Below are 25,817 nucleotides of genomic sequence, written 5' to 3'. Positions count from 1 at the left end.
CTTGATAGATATTTGTATACAAACTCAGTGTTAAATATTTTCTCAGATTTTGTCGCTACTGAGTGTTAGCGATGATCTCTTCTTCTTCTTCTATTAAGCACCTCCTCCTCCTCCTCCTCCTCCACGTCATCACTTCCAATATCATTTACATAAATCACATAATGTGAGAGGAGAGAGAGAGAGAGAGAGAGAGAGAGAGAGAGAGAGAGAGAGAGGAGACTGGGGTGTTTGATTTGAAAGGTGGGGGAGGAGGAGGTAGGGGAGACACATAACGAATAAATAAAATAGAGTGGGGAGGGAGGGAGGGAGAGAGGGGGGGAGGGAGAGGAGGGAGAGTGTTAATGGGATGGTGAGCGAACGGAGGAGAAGAAATGGAATAATTGAAAAGGGAGGAGTGGAGGGAAGGGGAGATAGGGAGAAGGGAGAGAGTTAAAGGAAGGAGAGCTGAGGGAGAAGGAAAGTGGGAGGAATGTTTAGGGAGATGGGGGAGAGAATATTGAGGAGAACTGGGGAGAAGAAGTTGGAAAGAATCATGTAACCACCTCCTCTCCCCTCCCCAACCAAATACCCTCCCCAACCCAAAACCTTCCCCTTTAAGTCCCTCCCCAATCACCCCACCCCTTCCCTCCCCATCACCCAACCCCTTCCCTCTCCACACCCCACTCAACGAACACCCCACCACAACCAATATCCTCCCCACCCACCCTCCCACCCACCTCTTCCCCACCCATTACTCTCCCCACCCCGCCACATATAATTACCCCCACCGAGCCACGAAATTCACCACTTAGTTAGTTGATATATTTGGGCCTCTGGTGTAAGTTCTTCATCTGGGGAGAGTAATGTGTTTATTAAATGGTAGTTGGGGAGGAAGATGAGTTTCCCAGGTGTGTAGGGGGGTGTAGGGGTGTGTTGGGGTGTGTAGGGGTGTGTGTAGGTGTGTAGGTGTGTTGGGTGGGGTGTTGGGGTGTGTAGGGGTGTGTAGGGGTAGGAGTGTGGGGGTGTTGGGGTGTTGGAGGTAGGGGTTTTGAAGGTCATAAATCTGACAACACACACACACACACACAGACACACACACACACACACACACACACACACACACACACACACACACACACACACACACACACACACACACACACACACACACACACACACACACACACACACACACACACACACACACACACACACAACACACGCACACCTTCTCCACCTGTCCAAATATTACTCCAGTACACCAAGAGGACGGGGTATCTATCCCTGTCTGTCTGTCTGTCTGTCGAACACCACCGTCACACGGAGGGAGGAAGAGGATGCCATTCTGTCTATCTTCCGTCTATCTGTCAATCACTCCAATACACCGAACAGCTGGCGAGAGAGAGAGAGAGAGAGAGAGAGAGAGAGAGAGGTCTATCTATCAATCTATCTATCTATTCTATCTATCTATCTATCTATCTATCAACCTCCTTCCCCAAACATTCGAGGGAGTAGGGGAAGGGGAGGTGGGGTCTTAGTAACAATCTAAACACCCTCCTCCTTTCTCATCACCTCCCATCTCCTTCCCTCCCCTCACTGATGTCCAAAGGAGGGGGGAGGATTGAGGAGGAGAGGGTGATATTTTCATACCACCTCTCACCTCTTCCTGCCCCCTGTCTCCTATAGCCTTTCCTCCCTCCTCCCTCCTCCTCTTCCCTCTCCCTACCCTCTCTCCCCTTCCCTCTCTCTTTCCCCCTCCCTCTTCCTCCTCCCTCCCCTCTCCCCTACCCACCCCATTTTTCACCCCATACAGCCGGTAATGTATCAGTCTTTATCATGTAAAGTACCGGCCGGAACCACGCTCATGCTGACTCTATCCGGATCTTTTACATTCCCTCCTCTATAAACCGGACTCTTTTTTTAACCGTACCTCTTTATACCGGATTTTTCTTAACCGGATCTTTGTAAACCGGACTTTTTAACCGGATCTTTGTAAACCGGACTTTATTAACCGGATCTTTGTAAATTAGACTTTTTTATAACCAGTCACTTTTCAACCGGATTTTTACCTGTCTTTTTAACCGGATCGTTTTTTTTTTACCCGGACATTGTAAGGCATCCATACTTGTCTTACTGTGCGTGATATATTAAATGTCTTTTATCATTTAATGGGATGATTATAAACGTACACACACACACACACACACCACACACACACACACACACACACACAAAGTTGTCCTAAATTCTGAGAAAAAAAAAAACGTGGCCTAATTTCCAACCCGCAGCTACCCATTACTTTACCCTCACCTCACCTACCCCCTTACCCCTCACCCCTCCCCCCATTACCCTTACCCTCACATCCCCCCTTACCCCTCACCTCCCCCTTTTACGTCCTCCACCCCTCACCCCCTTACACCTCCCCACCACCCCCTTACCCCTCACCTTCCCCCCTTAACCCTCACCTCCCCCCTCACCCCCCAGGTATAAAGTTCACCACCTCCCTACAGGTTCCCGATATTTTGGGTCCAACTCTTACACCTTTATCGATAACTGAACCAAACGGCAAGAGTCATTTAGGGGAACTCAGGTGTGTGTGTGTGTGTGTGTGTGTGTGTGTGTGTGTGTGTGTGTTTCTCCTCTCTCCCTCCCCCCCCTCTCTCTCTCTCTCTCTCTCTCTCTCTCTCTCTCTCTCTCATACACCGCAGATAATACTAACGGACAGACAAATTAAACAGTCATTCCTTATGCAAATGATTCACCCCAGGAGACGAAATCAAGTACAGGTATTATTCCGTACCAAGAAGTGTTAACAGGAGATAGATAGATAGATAGAGAGATAGATAGATAGATAGATAGATAGATAGATAGATAGATAGACAGACAGATAGATAGATAGATAGATAGATAGATAGATAGATAGATAGAGAACTAATAAAAATGTACAAAATAGTTTTATTCATTTTTCTAAACACAAAAGTTCACAGTTAACCCAACAATTCACACACACACACACACACACACACACACACACACACACACACACACACACACACACACACACACACACACACACACACACACACCTGTCACATAAAAAACAACATAAACTGGTAACTAACTATTCGTTGTTGCCACCCAGTGATCATCATAATAAACCAATACATATATACAACATTCAATATCCATCAAATATTTATTAATTAACAAAACTCTCGAGACCAAATATTCCTTCTGTAACCAAAGACCAAATTGAGTGATACCTTAAACATCTAAAACATGAAGAGAGAAAAAAATAAACATTCACTGAGTCGAGTAATTGTCAATTATTCTCATCATCACATCAAAGAGGATATTAAATGTTTTTTAATTCCCAAGCTGGCAACTCAAGGCTAATTATTGCCATTTGCTCCATTTCATAACACAGTATTAAATTCATTTATTAAAACCTAACCCAAAATAATAACAAATTGTTAATAATTTATAAGTGAATAAAAAAAAGTTTATTAGATCATTATAATTATCAATATATAACTAATTATAATATGATAGAGGATTTTATTTATGTATTTATTTTTATTTTTAATTGAGAAGCTGACAACTCAAAGGTTAGTTATTGCCATATGGTGAGTTTCATAATAAAATGTTAACTTTTTGGCAGTGGTGATATATATATATTTAGGTCTTTTGAAGTAAATGATTAGCAGAAAGGTGTTGTCAGGTGTTGTTAGGTGTTGTCAGGTGTTGTCAGGTGTTGTCAGGTGTTGTCAGGTGTTGTCAGGTGTTGTTAGGTGTTGTCAGGTGTTGTCAGGTGTTGGGTGTTGTTAGGTGTTGTTGGGTGTTGTTAGGTGTTTGTCAGGTGTTGTTAGGTGTTGGAAGTGTTGTCCAGGTGTTGTTAGGTGTTGTTAGGTGTTGTCAGGTGTTGTCAGGTGTTGTCAGGTGTTGTTAGGTGTTGTTAGGTGTTGTCAGGTGTTGTCAGGTGTTGTCAGGTGTTGTCAGGTGTTGTCAGGAGGTTATGTTTACCGGTGTTTGATATTATTATTATTATTATGAATACTGGTAGTAGTAGTAGTAGTAGTAGTTGTTATAGTAGTAGTAGTAGTAGTAACCTAACCTAACCTCACCAATACCCCTAAAAACCACCAACAAAAAAACCCACCAGTTAGAGGAAATAAAGACAACGATGACGTCAGTGATCGGGTAATGATGACGTCAGTGATCGGGTAATGATGACGTCAGTGATCGGGTAATGATGACGTCAGAGGGGTAAGGGCAGGAAGTGTTAGGGATAATCTTGTGAGGCGTCAGGCGGCTCATCCTACCTAAACCACGAGAATGACATTGATCAGTTGGCGGGTATATTGAGGCAGCTTCCTGGGGTGTCCTCAGGGGATTGGTCTAGAGTTATCTCCCTTTCTCCCTATCTCCTTTTCTTCCTTGCGCCCTTCTTTTCTTTATTGATCCCTTCTTTCCTATTTCCTTCTCTTTTCACCTTTCCTGCCTTTCTCTCTACCTAGAATTCTCTCCGTTTCTCCCTTCCTTCCTGTCTCCCTTTCTGTCTTGATCTCTTCAGCCTTTCCTTCCTTGTTTTCTCTCTCCTTTTATGCCTTCCTTCCCTCTAGCGGTCTAGCCACTGTCCCTCTCTTTCTTCCTCCCTCATTACCCTTTTCTCTCCTTTCCTACCTTTCTCCCTCCCCTTCACTCCCTTTCTGCCATTTTCTCTTCCTTCCTTCTTGCCACTCTCCCTCTTTTTCTCCCTCTCTTCCTGCCTAATCCAATCACTCCATCCTTTCCTCCCTCTGAGAATACATTTGTGTGTGTGTGTGTGTGTGTGTGTGTGTGTGTGTGTGTGTGTGTGTGTGTGTGTGTGTGTGTGTGTGTGTGTGTGTGTGTTTAGCTATCAAATATTTTCTCTCTGTCTCTCTATCAGATGTATGAGGCAGCAGCAGTGAGGAGGACCTGTTAACAAGACCTGATGGTGAAGGTGGGTCCCTAGCAGTGCCTTCTGCTGGTTGGTATTACAAGAGGCCGTCATGCCTAACACACACACACACACACACACACACACACACACACACACACACACACCTACACACACACACACACACACACACACACACACACACACACACACACAATAAAGAATAACATCACCTCTACAATATTCTCGTGAAAAAAGGAAAAATTGACCATAGTGTCGAGGCGAGACGAACGAATAAAAATCTCTCAGTGATCCAATCAGTCGGTGGTGAAAGGACGTACATGAAACCCACTCGGCACCACACACACACACACACACACACACACACACACACACACACACACACACACACACACACACACACACACACACACACACACACACACACACCATCATAAAACATGGAGGTTGGTTTACAGGGTTTATTTATATAGTTTTTTTTTCACGAGTTGGTTTATTATTGAAGATTCTCCTAAGATGTAACTATATAACACCTGTAGGTAGGATTATTACCTGTGTTATATAAGGTAACTCACCTGCTCAATTACTTTATAGGAGACGTCATCAGGAGCCAACCAGGTGTGTTCTGTGACTAGTTAATTTATATTCCTGGTCTATTGGGGGTCATTGTTCGTCTGTCTGTCTGTCTGTCTGTGTCTGTCTGTCTGTCTGTGTCTGTCTGTCTGTCTGTCTGTATGTCTCTTTCTCTCTCTCTCTCTCTCTCTGTCCGTCCGTCCAAAATACACGTCAGTTTAATAACCAGACAGGGGCAGTAACTTGGTATACAGCCTCGTATTGTCAACAGTCAGTACCAGTTCACTATGGAATATTTGGCGACCTGGGGGGACCAAAAATATGATGGGTGTAAATACGACCTCTATTGACTGGTTGATGTCTGTCTCTCTGTCTGTCTGTCTGTCTGCCTGTCTGTCTGTTCGTTTGTCTGTCTATCTGTCTGTCTGTATCTCTTTCTTTCTTTCTGTCTGCCTGTCTGTCTGTTCGTTTGTCTGTCTGTCTGTTTGTTTGTCTGTCTATCTGTCTGTCTGTCTGCCTGTCTGTCTGTTCGTTTGTCGTCTATCTGTCTGTCTGTATCTCTTTCTTTCTTTCTGTCTGCCTGTCTGTCTGTTCGTTTGTCTGTCTATCTGTCTGTCTGTATCTCTTTCTTTCTTTCTTCGTCTGTCTGTTCGTCTGTCTGTCTGTCTGTCTGTCTGTCTGTTCGTCTGTTCGTCTGTCTGTCTGTCTGTCTGTCTGTTCGTTCGTCTGTTCGTCTTAGTCTTCCTCAACAGTATTCATAACACCTAAGAGGAAATCCTTCGACAACAATACGGCACAACTGACTTTCTTACGGGTCCAGTCCTATTAGACCCCAGTCAGTCATTAGACCCCAGTCATAATTGGACCCCAGTCAGTCATAATTAGACCCCAGTCAGTCATAATTAGGCCCCAGTCAATCCTATTAGACCCCAGTCAACCTATTAGACCCCAGTCAATCTTATAGACCCCAGTCAGTCCTATTAGACCCCAGTCAGTCCTATTAGACCCCAGTCAGTCCTATTAGGCCCCAGTCAATCCTATTAGACCCCCAGTCAGTCCTATTAGACCCCAGTCAGTCCTATTAGACCCCAGTCAGTCCTATTAGACCCCAGTCAGTCCTATTAGACCCCAGTCAGTCCTATTAGACCCCAGTCATAATTAGACCCCAGTCAGTCATAATTAGACCCCAGTCAGTCATAATTAGACCCCAGTCAATCCTATTAGACCCCCAGTCAGTCCTATTAGACCCCAGTCAGTCATAATTAGACCCCAGTCAGCTTAATTAGGCCCCAGTCAATCCTATTAGACCCCAGTCAATCCTATTAGACCCAGTCAATCCTATTAGACCCCAGTCAGTCCTATTAGACCCCAGTCAGTCCTATTAGACCCAGTCAGTCCTATTAGACCCAGTCAATCCTATTAGACCCGTCAATCCTATTAGACCCCAGTCAGTCCTATTAGACCCCAGTCAGTCCTATTAGACCCCAGTCAGTCCTATTAGACCCCAGTCAGTCATAATTAGGCCCCAGTCAATCCTATTAGACCCCAGTCAACCTATTAGACCCCAGTCAATCCTATTAGACCCCAGTCAGTCCTATTAGACCCCAGTCAGTCCTATTAGACCCCAGTCAGTCCTATTAGGCCCCAGTCAATCCTATTAGACCCCAGTCAGTCCTATTAGACCCCAGTCAATCCTATTAGACCCCAGTCAATCCTATTAGACCCCAGTCAGTCTATTAGACCCAGTCAGTCAAAATTAGGCCCCAGTCAGTCCTATTAGGACCCAGTCAGTCATAATTAGGCCCCAGTCATAATTAGACCCCAGTCCTAATAGACCCCAGTCAGTCATAATTAGGCCCGTCATAATTAGACCCCAGTTATAATTAGATCCCAGTCATAATAGGGACCCCAGTCAGTCATAATTAGACCACAGTCAGTCATAATTAGGCCCCAGTCATAATTAAACCTCAGCATAAGGGCCCCAGTCATAATAGACCCCAGTTAGTCTACTTTAGACCCCAGTCATAATTAGACCCCAGTCATAATTAGACCCCAGTCACAATTAAACCCCAGTCATAAGAGCCCCAGTCATAAGACCCCAGTTAGTCATAATTAGACCCCAGTCATAATTAGACCCCAGTCACAATTAAACCCCAGTCATAATTAGGCCCCAGTCATAAGACCCCAGTTAGTCATAATTAGACCAGTCATAATTAAGACCCCAGTCATAATTAGACCCCAGTCATAATTAGGCCCCAGTCATAAAAACCCCAGTTAGTCATAATTAGACGCCAGTCATAATAGACCCCAGTCGTAATCTTTCTCAATACCTAACAACCCATAAGATAATCTAACTAGGAGGACTAAAGCCAATTATAACTAGGACTTAATAGGACTGGAACCCTATTAGGAGTGAGACCCCTATTAAAGACTGGATGGAGTAACCTTAATTAAAGAACAGGTAACACCCCTCTTACAGGTAGCTACTGGAAAGACGCTTCCCCCTCCTCCTCCTCCTCTTCACCTTCCTTCTCGTGTTACTGCTCCTCCTTCTCATCCCACTCTTCCCTTCCCTCCCTCCTCCTCCTCCCTCCTACTCCTACTAGAGCTGCCTCCTCTTTCTCTTACTCCTCATGCTACTGCTCCAACCCTCCTCCTCCTCCTACTCCTCCTCCCTCCTCCTCCTACTCCACTCCCTCCTCCTCCTCCTCCTCCTCCTCCCCCCTCCTCCTCCCTCCTCCTCCTCCTCCTCCTCCTCCCTCCTACTCCTACTAGAGCTGCCTCCTCGCCGCGATGATCATGTGGGTCCTCTTTGTCCTCCTCCTCCTCCTCCTCCTCCTCCTCCTCCTCCTCCTCCTCCTCCTCCTCCCTCCTCCCCTTTCTTCTCCTCCTTCCCTCCCTTTCCTGCCGCGGTGGTCATGCAGGCTTCCTGACTACCCACCCACCTTTAACTTGGCCCGAGAGTACCTGACTCCCTACCACAGTACCTGACTCCCTACCACAGCACCACAGTACCTGACTCACCACAGCACCACAGTACCTGACTCCCACCACAGCACCACAGTACCTGACTCCCTACCACAGCACCACAGTACCTGACTCCCACCACAGCACCACAGTACCTGACACCCTACCACAGCACCACAGTACCTGACTCCCCACCACAGCACCACAGTACCTGACGCCCCACCACAGCACCACAGTACCTGACTCCCTACCACAGCACCACAGTACCTGACTCCCTACCACAGCACCACAGTACCTGACTCCCTACCACAGCACCACAGTACCTGACTCCCTACCACAGCACCACATCATCACACCACATTTCCGACTTAGTCCTCTGAATACGATGACTTAACCCCTTGAATACAGAATGATATTACTGTAGAGAATCTGTCTTTGTATATATAGGGTGAAATCATTGACCTAAAGCTCAAGTCATCGTACTCGAGCGGTCAAGTCGTACTAAGGGTCAAGTCATCGTACTAAGCGGTCAAGTCATCGTACTCAAGGGTCAAGTCATCGTACTAAGCGGTCAAGTCATCGTACTGGCGTTGTCATCGTACCTAGCGTATCGTCATCGTACTGCCGGTGAAGTCATCGTACTCAAGCGGTGAAGTCATCGTACTCAAGGGTCGTCATCGTCTCAAGCGGTCAAGTCATCGTATCTCAAGGGTTGTCATCGTACTAAGGGGTCAGTCATCGTACTCAAGAGTTAAGTCATCGTACCAAGCGGTCAAGTCATCGTATCTCAAGGGTCAAGTCATTGTACTCATAAGGTCATCGTACTCAACAAGTTGTCATCGAACACAAGGGTTAAATCATCGTACTCAAGGAAATCATCGTACCAAGGGTTGTTTCATCGTACTCAAGGGTTGTCATCGTACTCAAAGGGTTAATTCATCGTACCAAGTTGTCATCGTACTAAGGGTTGTCATCGTACTCAAGGGTTGTCATCGTACTAAGGGTTAATTCATCGTACTCAAGGGGTTAAATCATCGTACTCAATTAAATCATCGTACTCAAGGAAATCATCGTACTCAAGGGGTTAAATCATCGTACCATAAGAATTCATCGTACTCAAGCGGTCAAGTCATTGTACTCATAAATCATCGTACTCAAGGGGTTAAATCATCGTACTCAAGGGGTTAATTCATCGTACTCAATCAACTCATACGACCCCAACTCATCAGTTTAAATAGCGTCACAATCACCCCATTAAAGAAAATTGCGCCAAATAGCTACTTTTAATAGGATCGAACCACACATTACAGAGAACGGCGTATCATCAACACTGTACCCAATTATCAAGCGAATCGTTCACCACGTTTAGGAGCTGTAACGTTCAGATCAAATGGCTACCTCACGATCAAAGCCAGGCGTTCGATTCTACGTTCACCAACCAAATCATTACAAAATGCATAAAATAAAAAAAATTCATTATCATCAAACCAGAAAGAATTATTTAACGCTTTTTATAAGATAATTAACCACTCATTAGGGATAATATATAATAATTAAATAATATAATGTTTGTTTGTTTGTTTTGAAGTGAAGTGTGTTGTGATTTGCATAAACACTTCCAGAATAGAAGTTGTCTTAGTGATTAGGGTTGTGTAGTGTTTGGTGTACCTGTGAGGAGGTTCTCTTTACACAGGTAAGTACTTAATTAAGGTATTTATTGTACCTGTATTTTTCTTTATTGTCACTGTTATTGTTGTTGTTGTTATTATTATTATTATTATTTTGGTCAACCCCCCTCTATCTATCTATCTATCTATCTATCTATCTATCTATCTATCTATCAACAACAGGGACCACCAACTCAGGTATTTCTGGTCGCCCTCATTCAGGTATTCATAGAGGTGTGTGTGTAAACCTCAGGCTTGACAACCTCCTCTGGTAGGTATTTCCTTTCTGGCTGTGTCTGTGTCTGTGTCTGTGTCTGTGTCTGTATCTGTGTCTGTGTCTGTCTGTGTCTGTCTGTCTGTGTCTGTGTCTGTTTGTTTGTGTGTTGTGTTTGTTTGTCTGATTGTGTGTTTGTGTTTGTGTGTATGACTCTGTGCTTGTTTGTGTGTGTGTGTGACTGTGTTTGTTTCTGTGTCTGTGTTTGTTTGTGTGTATGACTGTCTCTGTGTTTGTTTGTGTGTGTGTGACTGTGTTTGTTTCTGTGTTTGTATGTTTTGACTGTGAAAGACTGTGTTTGTTTGTCTATGTGTGTGTGTGTCTGTGTGTTTGTGTCTGTTTGTTTGTCTCTGTTTGTGTATCTGTATGCCCGTCTGTCTATATATGTATGCTACAGCCTTTGTGTTTTATTAGTGCGTCTGTCTGTGTCTGTCTGTCTGTCTGTCGTCTGTCTGTTGTCTGTCTGGCTGTCTCGCTGTCTGTCTGTCTGTCTGTCTGTCTGTCTGTCTGTCTGTCTGTCTGGCTGTATGTCTGTCTGTCTGTCTGTCTGTCTGTCTGTCTGTCTGTTTGGCTGTCTGTCTGTCTGTCTGTCTGTCTGTCTGTCTGTCTCAAACCAAAATTCACCCTGATGTAACCTCACCTAACCTTGTATACTGGGAACCAATTACCAGTCGTCTTAATATCCTGCTCGGGGAGGCTTCCAGGAGAGGCTTCCAGGAGGCTTCCAGGAGAGGCTACCCTTATTTCCAACATCAGATCTCCTCATAAACCTTCTTTGATTTCCACTAACTCCAATAACAACAAACAACAACAACAACAATAATATAATAATAATAATAATAATAATAATAATAATAATAATAATAATGATAATAATAATAATAATAACAATAATAATAATAATAATAATAATAATAATAATAATGATAATAATAATAATAATAATAATAATAAAATATTATATTATAAATAATAATAATATTAATAATATTTAATAAATAATAATAATAATAATAATAATAATAGCCCATATAAACAAAAATATCAAATAAAAAACGCAGATAAAACACCAAACACGAACCAAAACACATCCTAATCCACACACACACACACACACACACACACACACACACACACACACACACACACACACACACACACCCAAATAAGATACCTTCATAAAACACCATTAAAACACCAAACATGTACAAAAAACATAACCTAACTAGCGCCATACAGGTAAAAAAACACCGGATTAAAACACTGATATAATCACTTATTAAAACACCAAACAGGAACGCAATTAGTGTAAATAAAACACCTTTGAATCATAATCAAAAAACATTAAACACACCACACAGGTATGGAAGTATCACCTAATTAGTTCCACACAGGTATTCAGGTAAGGGCTCCCCCTCCCCCCCTTCTCTCTCCCTCCTCTTCCCTTTCCCTCTACCCGTCTCTTCCCCTCCGTCCCAACACTCTCTCTCCTGTCTCTCTCTCTTCCCCTCCCTTCCTCTCTCCCACCCCTCTCTCCCACCCCTCCCTTCCCTCTCTACCCACCTCCTTCCCTCTCCCCTCCCTTCTCTCTCACCCTCTCCCCTCCTTCCCTCTCTCCCTTCTCCTCCCTCCTCCCCCCCCTCCTTCCCTCTCTCCCACCCTCCTTCCTCTCCCCTCTACCTTCTCTCTCACCCCTCTTCCACCCCTCCCTTCCCTCTCTCCCTTCTCTCACCCCTCTCTCCCACCCCTCCTTCTCTCCCTTTCTCTCACCCCTCTCACCCCTCACCTCTCTCCCTCTCCCACCCCTCTCTCCCTCTCCCCACCCCTCTCTCCTCTCTCTCACCCCTCTCCTCTCCCACCCTCTCTTCCCTCCTCAACTTAACTTTTGCACATCAAAGGGATTATTTTCAGGTGTAGGATCACAGGTGTGCGTCCGCCTTTATTCTCCTACCTGGCCTTCCTCCCTAATTGATTGACGGCCTAGACACGTGTGGGCCTCCAGGTGTGTGTGTGTGTGTGTGTGTGTGTGTGTGTGTGTGTGTGTGTGTGTGTGTGTGTGTGTGTGTGTGTGTGTGTGTGTGTGTGTGTGTGTGTGTGTCTTTCTGTCTTTCTGTGTGTCTGTCTGTCTGTCTGTCTGTTTAATATTCTACCTAATTTAATCAACTTTCAATACCACACAGTTACAAAAAACCAATTAAATGAAGCCGTAATCAATTCATTCAACTCTCTATCTCAACCAATTGGGATATACAACATTATAATCAATCTGTGTTCAAATCAATCCACCCATCTCTATTTTTGTCAACTAGTAAAATCCAATTGAACGAGAGGGCGGAAAACTAACTGCGGTGAACGTATTTAATTGGAGATGTTTTGTTTTTTGGATGAACAGGTGAGGAGGGAGGAGGAGGAGAAAGGAGGAAGGAAGGGAGGGAGGAGGGAGGAAGAGGGAGGAGAATGGAATTAGTCAGGATAGGAGTGAGGGGGAAGAAGAGAGAGAAGAGAGAGAGAGTATAGACAGTTACCATTGTCTTCTTCCCCATTCATTTTCTCTCCTCTCCCCCTTTCAGTCCGCCTGATATTTGTTCACCATACACTATTTCCTTTCTATTGCTTTCTCTGCCTTTCTATTCTCATCTCTCTCTCTCTCTCCTCTCTCACTAGCACAAGAAATCAACACACTCAGGCGAATTCACTTGATAATAAACTCTACGGACGCAGCCACCCACGTTTCTATATCTTTTCCTTAATAAAACTCAAACTTAAACTTATTCTTAAGATCATACAAACATTGGATATAAATAAAATAGATTAAAATAAACCATAAGATAGAAAATAACAAATAAAAGATGACTTTAGTTATTAATTCTATGGTCGAGTCATGTACCATCAACAGCTGATCGACATAAACAAAGCCCCATTAAAGAAAGTGGAATATCTTCGAGGAGAACTATTTAAAATCTCACTAACTCTCCCTGGGAAAAAAATATCTAACATTAACCTCTTACATTGACCATTAAACATTTTTTAAAACACTCACGGGTATAAACATTAATAAATATTCCTCATTATTTTGGGAAAAGATTATGAGGAGGTATATTTTTTATGTCATTTTTATTTCTTAGAACAATGGATCGAGTCGACCAAAAATTAGGATCTGGAGAAACGTTTGATTCATTAACTAATTCAGCTGACGGAAGGATGGCTAACTCGGGGGGGGGTGATTTAATACGGGGGATTAACCACGGGGAAGGGGAATGAACCACGGATTATACGATGGGAAATAAGGCCTATTCTTTCATATCTTGATGGGATATTTTACCATTGTAACTACACCTGTAATTATACCTGTAATTGTAACTACACCTGTAATTTTATCCCTGTATACCTGTTTTATACCTGTAACTCTGATTGTATATGTACGATAACCCGTAACTCTATTTGTACTTGTTAATAATAATTCAATTATTACCTGTATATACCTGTAATTATACCTGAAAGAAAGTTAAGTAAGTCCCCTCAGCCGAAAACTACATGAAGAGTGGAAGATCAAAGAAAGTCAACGGAGAAAGCAAAAAAAAAGCACCTTCAGTTCAACACTACAGGCAGAGAAAGTACAAAGAAAGTCACCCTTGAGTAATATAACAATGGCAGGAAGGGAGAAAGCAGAACAACATAAGTCCAATAGGAGAGAGACCCTTAAAATAGCTCTCATCAGTGCGACATAACAGAGGAGAAAGTAGAAGAAAGCCCTTGAGAAATAGAACATGAACAGGAAAGAAAAGTTAAGAACAAAATGGAACAAAAACATCAAAACCTTCAAATGTAAACAAGTACAAGGAACCAGGGGGAGGGGTGATGGAGGATGGGGGGAGGGAGGTGGTGGTGGGAGGGGGATGGGGGAGGTGGTGGAGGAGGACAAAAAGAATAGAGGAAGAGGAAGGGAGGGAGGGAGGTTTCAGGGTGACAGTGGTGAGGAGGAGGGCAGGGAGGTGAGAAGGGAGGGGGCAGGCCATGCCAGACAGGGAGGTGAGGGTGGAAAGAGATGGAGAGGGAAGGAGATAATGGCGGAGGGAGAGTGAGGAGAAGTGAGGGAGGCAGACAGATGGTGGGTGGCGGAGGACAGTGGTGGGAAGTAAAGAAGGAGGTGAAAGAAGGAATGAGGAACACACACACACACACACACACACACACACACACAATGCATTCCCCAGACCCTGAAATAAACATTTATAGTCCATATCACGCTCAAGACTCTCTCATAAGACGGCCTAAAAAACCCACTGTGATATATATGGTAATGTTTTTATCCTGCATCTCAGGACTTGAGCCGAGCCAGACCGTCATCAAGTGTGTGTGTGTGTGTGTGTGTGTGTGTGTGTGTGTGTGTGTGTGTGTGTGTGTGTGTGTGTGTGTGTGTGTGTGTGTGTGTGTGTGTGTGTGTGTGTGTGTGTGTGTGTGTGTGTGTGTGTGTGAGTTTAGATATCAGGAAAGTGCCGAAAGTGTGAAAGGTGTTTAAGTTTTCGCTTTCAAGGAGCTAAGTCATCATACTCAAAGTTACGTCATCATACTCAAATCTAGTCATCATCTCAAAATCTTACGTCATAATACTCAAACTCTAACGTCATCATACTCAAAATCTTACGTCATCATACTCACGTCATCATATCAAAATCTTACGTCATCATACTCAAAATCTTAGTCTCATACTCAAATCTTACGTCATCATACTCAAAATCTTACGTACAACTTACGTCATCATACTCAAAATCTTACGTCATCATACTCAAAATCTTACGTCATCATACTCAAAACCTTACGTCATCATACTCAAAATCTTACGTCATCATACTCAAAATCTTACGTCATCATACTCAAAATCTTACGTCATCATACTCAAATCTTACGTCATTACTCAAAATCTTACGTCATCATACTCAACAGACTAAACAAAACACTCAACCAACACAATCACATCACCTAGCATAGACTCATAAGAATGCAAAAGGATAGTTTAAAGATGGGGCCTAGCCAAGATATAATAGATTGGTGGGGCCAGTGGGTTGAATAGATGAATAGATTTTGAGATACAGATGAATGGGATGAGAAGATCCAGTGGTATAGGATGATCAGGATAGAATCAGTGAAGTATGAGGTTGGTAAGATTGGTGGATGATGATTTGATGAGATGAGATGGTAATAGATGGATGGATAGGATGGGATGGGACAGTGGATAACAATTGGATTTAGGATGGTGGGAATGAGATGGGGTTAGTTGAGATTGGATGGGAGATGGGGTATTGGATTTGGATTGGGATGGATGATGGATCCAGGATGGATGCCAGGATCAGGGATGAGTGGGCCCAACCAAACAAACCTAACCAAACCTAACCAAACCCACAACCAACCAAACCTAACCAAACAACAACCAAACCAAACCCAACCAAACCAAACCTAACCAAACCTAACCCAACCAAACTAACCAACTAACCAAACCCCCAAACCAAACCAAACCAACCTGTCCAACAAAACCTAACCAAAGCCAAACCAAACCCTAACCAAACCTAACCAAACCTAATCAAACCTAACAAACCCAACCAAACCTAACCAATATATCTGTTTATAAATTCTCTGTCTCCTCCCAACTGCCGCCGTGTCAGGAAGGTCACAACAAAACACGACCGACTCACAAACAGTAACATTTTTCCTTAATTGAAATTCCAGCGTTGGGCATAAACTGTGTCTTGGACCGGCGATACATATCTTCACGTCCATGGATACATATACATACATAAAGATACATAAAGATACCATAAAGATACACCCTTCAATATCCTGTGTCTGTGTGGTGGGGGATGGGGAGGAGATTAGGTTGTTTGTGGTGTTTGAGGGGGGTGTTTGGGGTGTATGTGTGTTGGGGGTGATGGAGAGTGGGGATGGTGGTGTTTTTGTGGGGTGGGGAAGGATGGGTGTGAGGGGAGGAAGGACGGAGGAGGTGTTTTAGGAAGGGTGTTTAGGGAAGAGGTAGGGTTTGAAGGAGGAGGGGGGAGGAGGGAGTGAAGGAAAGGAGGGAGAGAGAAATGAGAACGAAAAAAAAAATATCATCCAGAATCTCAATAAACAAGATAAACAACTGAACAGGGTAATTAAGGTCAGAATAAAGGATGTAGTTGAGGTGATTAGTCTCTTTAATGACCCTTAGGAGTTATATCTGCATAATTAACTCACTAATGACTCATTCGTGTAAAGCTTGTCTTTTGGTTCATAGATTAAAGGTGGTAGCAGTACAGTAGGCCAGTAGATGGTTTGCCCTCCCAATGCGTGTGTGGCTCTTCCTATGACGTCGATCACGCCATGGTGTGTCAACAAGGGGCTTCATATGCATGAGGCGTGACGAAGTAAGGGACCTCACAACAAATATGTTGAAGGAAATCTGCCGTGATGTTAGGGTAGTACCGACCCTCCTTCCTTTGGATGGTGAGATTTTCCAACAGAGGACTTCGAACACATCCAACGAAGCCCGTGTTGACGTCAATGCTCGGGGATTCTGGACGCGGGGACAGCGAGCCTTCTTCGACATCAGGATTTTTGATCCCATGGCCGCATGTCACCGTAACTTAGCTCTCGATGCTGCACATAGGAGGAACGAGAACGACAAGAGAAGGGCATATGGGGAGAGAATTCAGAACGTTGATCAAGGCAGCTTCACTCCTCTGGTGTTGACAACCTCTGGTGGGATGGGCCCAAGTGCAAGATGTTTCTACGCCAGACTCATGGAGCTGATCTCCGAACAAGCAGCAGCCCAGAAGTTATGTTACAGCCTGGATGAGATGTCGACTGTCCTTCTCTCTCCTTAGGTCGGCTTTGCTCTGCTTCAGGGGAACAGAGCATCACTGAAACGAACAACAGTTGCAGATATTGACTATGAGGCTACAGTCACTGAATGCCGCATAGATCTGCGGCTCAACTAACTCAACACAGCTAGGATAGCTACTTATGTATTAGGATATTTAATATTAAGGTAGGTAATAAAATGGTGGCAGAGTTGTGGCTTGGGGAGGCTGGAGGCCAATAAAAAGTAGTAGTAGTAGTAGTAGTAGTAGTAGTAGTAGTAGTAGTAGTAGTAGTAGTAGTAGTAGTAGTAGTAGTAGTAGTAGTAGTAGTAGTAGTAGTTGTTGTTGTTGTTGTTGTTTTTGTATACATACATATACTTCTCTCTCTTCTCTTCTCTCTCTCTCTCTCTTCTCTCTCTCTCTTTTCTTTCTCTCTTTCTCTCTTCTCTTTCTCTTTCTCTCTTCTCTTCTCTCTCTTCTCTCTTTCTCTTCTTTTCTCTCTCTTCCTTCTCTCTTTCTCTCTTCTCTTCTCTCTCTCTCTCTCTCAAAGGCCAGCAGATATAAACGACCATACACTCTCTGTATGGCACAAATGATCTATCGAGCAGACAGGAGTTTTGTGTGGTTCTCGCCCTGCTGAGAGATCTGGAGATAGTGAGGAGATGGAGAGATAGTGAGGGAGATAGTGAGAGATAGTGAGGGTGTTTGGAGATAGTGAGAGATAGTGAGGAGTGTTGGGAGACAGGAGAGATAGTGAGGAGTGTTTGGGAGATAGTGAGAGATAGTGAGAGATAGTGAGGGAGTGTTTGGGAGATAGGAGATAGTGAGAGATAGTGAGGGAGTGTTTGGGAGATAGTGAGAGATAGTGAGATAGTGAGGGAGTGTGAGATAGTGAGATAGTGAGGGAGTGTTTGGGAGATAGTGAGAGATAGTGAGGGAGTGTTTGGGAGATAGTGAGAGATAGTGAGGGAGATAGTGAGAGATAGTGAGGGAGTGTTTGGGAGATAGAGATCTGGAGAGATAGTGAGGGAGTGTTTGGGAGACAGTGAGAGATAGTGAGAGATAGTGAGGGGAGGTTTGGGAGATAGGTGAGAGATAGTGAGGAGTGTTTGGGAGATAGGTGAGAGATAGTGAGGGAGTGTTTGGGAGATAGTGAGAGATAGTGAGGAGTGTTTGGGAGATAGTGAGAGATAGGAGGAGATAGTGAGAGATAGTGAGGAGTGTTTGGGGAGATAGTGAGAGATAGTGAGAGATAGTGAGGGAGATAGTGGGGAGATAGTGAGAGATAGTGAGAGAGAGAGTGAGGAGATAGTGAGAGATAGTGAGGGAGTGTTTGGGAGATAGTGAGAGATAGTGGGAGGATGTTTGGGAGATAGTGAGAGATGGTGAGGGAGTGTTTGGAGATAGTGAGAGAGTAGTGAGGGGAGTGTTTGGGAGATAGTAGAAGGTGAGGGAGATAGTGGGAGATAGTGAGAGAGAGAGTGAGGGAGATAGAGAGATAGTGAGGAGTGTTTGGGAGATAGTGAGGATATATTGGGTGAAGTGAGAGAGAGAGATGGAAGAGAAGAGAGAGAAATGGAGGTGGGGGAGGGAAAGGAGAGAGGGAAAGAAGGAGTGAAGGGAGAAGTGAGGGAGAGAAAAGGAGAGAAAGGAGGGAATGAGAGATGGAATTGATGGAAAAGAGGAAGGAGAGTGGGGAGAGAAAGGAGGGAAAGGAGAGAGGCATAGAAGGGAGGAGGCGCTTGATTTCTACTCCCATATTTTACTAAGAATATCACACACACACACACACACACACACACACACACACACACACACACACACACACACACACACACACACACACACACACACACACACACACACACACACACACACGCACGCACGCACGCACGCACGCACGCACGCACACACACACACACACACACACACACACACACACACACACACACACACACACGCACACGCACGCACGCACGCACGCACGCACCACGCACGCACGCACGCACGCACGCACCACGCACACACACACACACACACACACACACACACACACACACACACACACACACACACACACACACACACACACACACACACACACACACACACACACACACACACACACACACGCACGCACGCACGACGCATGCACGCACGCAGCACGCAGCGCGCACACACACACACACACACACACACACACACACACACACACACACACCTGTAATTTATTAGTAGTTTAGCAGCTTACGTGAGTTACCTGTAGGTAGAATATATTGGTATAACGAAATGATATTTAACCTTGATGACGATGGGTTAACCCTTTGATGACGATGGTTTAACCTTTGATGACGATGGTTTAACCTTTTGATGACGATGGTTTAACCCTTGATGACGATGGTTTAACCTTTGATGACGATGGTTTAACCTTTGATGACGATGGTTTAACCTTTGATGACGATGGTTTAACCTTTGACGATGGTTTAACCTTTGATGACGATGGTTTAACCTTGATGACGATGGTTTAACCTTGATGATGGTTTAACCTTGATGACGATGGTTTAACCTTTTGATGACGATGGTTTAACCTTGATGACGATGGTTTAACCTTTTGATGACGATGGTTTAACCTTTTGATGACGATGGTTTAACCCTTGATGACGATGGTTTAACCTTTGATGACGATAATTTAACCTCTGTTGACGATGGTTTAACCTTTGATGACGATGGTTTAACCTTTGATGACGATAATTTAACCCTCTGTTGACGATGGTTTAATTCTCAGTACTTACTAGGATGAAGACAGGTTAATTAATCTACCCAATCACCACACTCCTTCACCGTAACCACGCCCCCACCAACATGACCAACCAATCACAAGCGAGGTATTTACAGTTCTCGGTAAGGTCAGCCAACAGCATACGTGATGTCTCTTCTTTACTGGAAGGAATGTAGGGGAGAATGCCAGGGAGGGAGATAGAGATAGGGAGACAGGAGGTATGTAGAGAGAGAGAGAGAGGGGGAAGGAGAGAGGGAGAGAGAGGTGGATAGGAGAAGGGGGGAAGGGAAGATAGAGAAAAAGAGGGGGGATAAAGGGAGGGAGGGAGGAGGGAGGAGTAAATCAGAACAGGTAATATAACCAATTGGTCAAAGCAATTAGCGTTTGCACCTGAACTCATTAATTAAGACACAGGTGAGTCCTCCGCCCCCAACCCGACCAACCTGCTCACTCATAGTCCTCCTTGGCTGTTTTACCCGAGTCATTGAGTCATCTGATCTGACTGACTCACTAGGTTAGGTTAGGTTAGGTTAGGTTAGGTTAGAGAATAAGTACAAAAATTACATGTGTGTAAGGATAAATTTGGTCTAACAGGTATAAAATCAGGTGTAAAACAGTGCATTAACCTACTACCAAGCGCACAGGTGAGAGAGTAATTAGCGGATGCCAACAGGTGAACTTAAGGTATTAGGGTCAGAACTTATTGAGAGTCTTGACGTAACTTTAGTATCATACTGGATATAAACGTGATTGGGTCGCGTTGTGAACTAGTGGATGACGGTAAAGGTTGAGGAATTTAGATAAAACTCAGGTGGGGAGAGTAATTAACAGGTGAGCACAGGTTATATTACACCTTAAGGGTCATTAATGAGATACAATACCTTCATTACAGGTATTTTCGACTCAGGTTTCTTAATGAACGTTATAATGGTTACCTATATTGTAACATTTTATGAACAATATTGACCAAAATACCGAAAATATTTAGATAATAATGAAGGTGTTTTAAGGAAGGTCAAATTGTTTACATTTTTTTTCTATTGTAATTTTAGTCAACATAGTTAATTTACTAAGTTAATCTACCTGAAATGTTATTGTTTATTAATTTTTTCTTCAGGTAATTTGCTTGATACTACACTCACCTGCCTTTATTTCTCCCTCCCTCCTTCCCTCCCAGCTTCCTCCTCCCCCCCCCCGCTTCCTCCCTCCTCTTTCCCTCCCTCGCTCCTCTCCTCCTCTTCCTTCCTCCTCCCCTCGCTTCCTCCTCCTCTTCCTCCTCGCCCTCCTCCTCCTCCTCCTCCTCCCTCCTCCCCACCACACAGGCATCATATAAAACACTGACTTGGCAATTTACTGTTTATCGAATCCCTGGCAAGAGAACCCCAAGTGCATTCTGTACCCAGCTGGCTCTCTCTCCATTACCAGCTGGCTCACACACACACACACACACACACACACACACACACACACACACACACACACACACACACACACACACACACACACGACTGTACAAAGCCAACCTATCCTTTCCACTCGCCTCTTCTTCTCCTTCCCTCTCTTCTTCCTCCTCTTTTCTCCTCTCCTCTCTCCTACCCCCCTTCCCTTTTTCTCTCCCCTACCCCCTTCCTCATTCCTCTCTCCTCCTCACCAATAAAGATTCGAATTAATGATCTTCCCAACACAATGTCACTTAAATCCACTTACATGTCTGCTTAAATATCTACTTAAATGTCCACTTAAATCCACTTAAAGGAAAAGTGGACATATAATTGGATATCTAAGTGGATATTTAAGTATACATGTAAGTGGATTTACATATTTCAGATTTATAAGTAGGGGTTACCAGCCTTTTAAAGTAATGCCCTCACTTAACGGAATATGTCTCACTTAACGGAAAACTCCTCACTTAACGGAATATGCCTCACTTAACAGAAAACTCCTCACTTAACGGGAATATGTCTCACTTAACGGAAAACTCCTCACTTAACGGAATATGCCTCACTTAACAGAAAACCCCCACCTGTAAGTTACCGTTGTCATACCTGTACCTGTACCTGCCCCACACCTGCACCTGCCCCTGCACCTGCACCCTGCCCCCAGCACCTGCACCTGCCCCAGCACCCCACCTGCCCCAGCACCTGTACCTTCCAGCACCCACTCCGTCCCCAGCACCCACCTGCCCCCGACCCGCACCCCTGCACCCTGCACCCGCCCCAGCACCCCACCCGCCCCAGCACCCACCCGTCCCAGCACCCACCCGTCCCCCTGCACCTGCACCCGCCCCACCTGCACGCCCAGCACCCCACCCGCCCCTGCAACTGCACCCGCCCCAGCACCTGCACCGCCCCAGCACCCACCCGGCCCCAGCACCTGCACCTGCCCAGCACCTGCACCCCAGCACCCCACTCCATCCCAGCACCTGCACCTGCCCAGCACTGCACCTGCCCCAGCACCTGCACCCGTCCCAGCACCCACCCGGCCCCAGCACCTGCACCGTCCCAGCACCCACCCGCCCCTGCACCTGCACCCGGTCCCCAGCACCTGCACCTGCCCCCTGCACCTGCACCCCGCCCCAGCACCTGCACCCGGCCCCAGCACCCCACCTTCCCAGCACCTGCACCCGTCCCAGCACCACCCGCCCTGCACCTGCACCAGCCCCAGCACCTGCACCTGCCCCTGCACCTGCACCCGCCCCAGCACCCACCCGGCCCCAGCACCTGCACCCGGCCCCAGCACCTGCACCCTCCTGCACCTGCACCTGCCCCCAGCAACTGCACCGCCCCTGCACCTGCACCTGCCCCAGCACCTCCACCCCAGCACTGCACCCGCCCCAGCACCTCCACTCCGCCCCAGCACCTGCACCCTGGCCCCTGCACCTGCACTCCGTCCCCAGCACTGCACCCGCCCCAGCACCTCCACCGTCCCACACCGCACCGTCCCAGCACCCACCCGCCCCAGCACCCACCGTCCCTGCACCTGCACCCGCCCCTGCACCCTGCACCCGCCCCAGCACCCCACCCGGCCCCAGCACCCACCCCAGCACCCACCCGCCCCTGCACCTGCACCCGCCCCTGCACCGCACCTGCCCCAGCACCCACCGTCCCCCACCTGCACCCGCCCCCAGCACCTGCACCTGCCCCAGCACCCACCTGTCCCAGCACCTGCACCCGCCCAGCCCCACCACCCGCCCCAGCACCCACCCCAGTCCCAGCACCTGCACCCGCCCCAGCACCTGCACCCGCCCCAGCACCCACCTGCCCCAGCACCCACCCGCCCCAGCACCTGCACCCGCCCCAGCACCCTCACTCCGCCCCCTGCACCCACCCGCCCCAGCACCTGCACCTGCCCCTGCACCTGCACCCGCCCCCAGCACCTGCACCTGCCCCAGCACCCCACCTGCCCCAGCACCTGCACCCTGCCCCAGCACTCCACCTGCCCCTGCACCTGCACCTGCCCCCAGCACCTGCACCTGCCCCCTGCACCTGCACCGCCCCAGCACCCCACTCTGTCCCAGCACTGCACCCGTCCCCAGCACCTGCACCCGCCCCCTGCACCCACCCGCCCAGCACCGACCGTCCCTGCACCTGCACCCGCCCCAGCACCCTCCACCGTCCCAGCACCTGCCCCAGCACCCCACCCCGTCCCAGCACCTACCTGCCCCCTGCACCTGCCCCCAGCTGCACCCCAGCACCCCACTGGCCCCAGCACCTGCACCCGCCCCAGCACCTGCACCGTCCCCTGCACCTGCCCCCAGCACCTGCACCCGCCCCAGCACCCCACCGTCCCCAGCACCCCACCTGTCCCCAGCACCACCTGCCCCTGCACCTGCACCCCCAGCACCTGTACCTGCCCCAGCACCTCTACCCGCCCCAGTACCCGTACTCTGCCCCAGCACCTGCACTACCTGCCCCAGTACCGTACCTGCCCCCAGCACCCAGCACCTGCACCTGCCCCAGCACCTCCCACCAGTACCACCATTACACGATAACTCCTCACCAGACGACGAAGACAATCAGAAAGTTCTAGAAAGTCTATATATTCACCCAGGTCAAAGTTTCTCATTAAAACTTCACTACTATTACTTTTACTTAATCGTATCACCTTTTTTAAGACACTTTTCCGAGACGTTAGAAAAAACACAAAGATTAAAGTGTGTTTTGTAAGTATAAGTGAAAGGTGGTAGAAAGGTCAAGTCACTTAAGAGAGAAAGCTTTAACTGGAGAAAGTATGTATGTGGTTAAGTTAGGTTTTGGTGAATGTATTAATGATTTTATTTAACTTATAATAATTGTACCACTACCACCATCACCACCATACCATCCTGTACAGTCCCCACCACCATACAGCACCACACCACAGCACCACACCACACACCCCACCACCACCACACACACACCTCCCACCTCCACCTCCCCACCACCACACCCCCCCCACCTCCCACCTCCCACCACCACACCCCCCACCACCCCCCCACACCTCCCACCCTCCACACACACACCCCACCACCACACCCCACCACCCCACCTCCACCTCCACACCATCACACACCCCACCACCACACCCCCACCACCCCACCTCCACCCCACCACCACACCCCCACCACCCCCCACACACCCCCACCTCCACCACACACACCCCACCACCACACCCCCACCACCCCCCCCACTCCACACCACCACACCCCCACCACCTCCACATCATCATCACACATCCCCACCACACCCCCACCCCCCACTCCCCACACCACACACCCCCACTCCCACCTCCACCTCCTCTCCTACCCACCATCACACAACCCCACCACCAACCCCCACCTCCACCATCACATAACTTCATCACACCCCCCACATCCACCACTCACTCCCCACCATCACACATCCTCTCTCCTCCCATCATCCTACCTCGACGCAGGAAAGGTTTAATATAAGCAAAGTTCGTCGGGCACTGTCAGGCCAGGGGGGTAAATATGGGCAATATGCTGTTCTCCCAAATTGGTGCGCGGCTGTAAACTGTGCTGTCCTGTTTAATTACAGTATGGTAAACTGGCTGCCATTATTTACAGTGGCACCTGACAGAGTGGAGGTGCGCTGTGCTAAAGGCTGTGCTGGGATGTATTATGATGGTCTGGGCTGTTCTGTGCTGGGCTGTGATAACTGTGATGGGCTGTTATGGGCTGGGATGCATTGATAGGCTGGGATGTGCTGTGCTGTGCTGTGCTGTGTCGAGGATGCTGTAGAGGCATATAACTTGGGTAATTCAGATTCTAATATTGTTTCTAATTCAATTTTCATTCTAATTCTAACACACACACACACACACACACACACACACACCAGAATCCACCTCCCAGCCTCCCTTCCCTCATACCCCCCCACCCCCTACCCCCCCACTACCCCCACCGCCCCACCACACCAGACATCACGCAGTTCACCCCCCAAAAAATAACTCATCAAACAAACACAGAAACAACATAATTTCACAAAAATTTTTATATGTTTGTATTTATTTGTAATCAACTTTTAATATCAGAGAGAGAGATGAGTAGGCTAATTAACATAGTGTTTTATTGATATTAGTACAGAGTTTAATTACCATGTGATTTGAGAGGCCTATTTCCTGGTACAGGTGTTGTGGATGATGGCGGTGTTAATGACAGGTGTTGTGGATGATGGCGGTGTTAATGACAGGTGTTGTGGATGATGGCGGTGTTAATGACAGGTGTTGTGGATGTTGAGGTGTTAATGACAGGTGTTGTGATGATGTGTGTTAATGACAGGTGTTGTGGATGATGGAGTGTTAA

At 46.6% G+C, this 25,817-nt stretch overlaps 1 protein-coding gene across 1 annotated transcript in view; it reads left to right on the top strand.

The window, feature by feature from the left end:
* Positions 1 to 23,895, top strand: part of LOC121869857 (vegetative cell wall protein gp1-like) — a gene marked incomplete at its 3' end in the record, with an annotated part of 27,472 nt that extends 3,577 nt beyond the window's left edge. Inside the window, exon 2 of the mRNA XM_042371423.1 lies at positions 22,027 to 23,895. Within this exon, the coding sequence (XP_042227357.1) occupies positions 22,027 to 23,895 (1,869 nt within the window). The remainder of the gene's footprint in view (positions 1 to 22,026) is intronic.
* Between the last annotated feature and the right edge of the window lie 1,922 nt (positions 23,896 to 25,817).

This window comes from Homarus americanus, unplaced genomic scaffold (genome assembly GCF_018991925.1).
Source record: "Homarus americanus isolate GMGI-L3 unplaced genomic scaffold, GMGI_Hamer_2.0 scaffold44940, whole genome shotgun sequence".
NCBI lineage: Eukaryota > Metazoa > Arthropoda > Malacostraca > Decapoda > Nephropidae > Homarus > Homarus americanus.
Note: the sequence above shows the minus strand (reverse complement) of the source record. Positions and strands in the feature narration are given on the sequence as shown.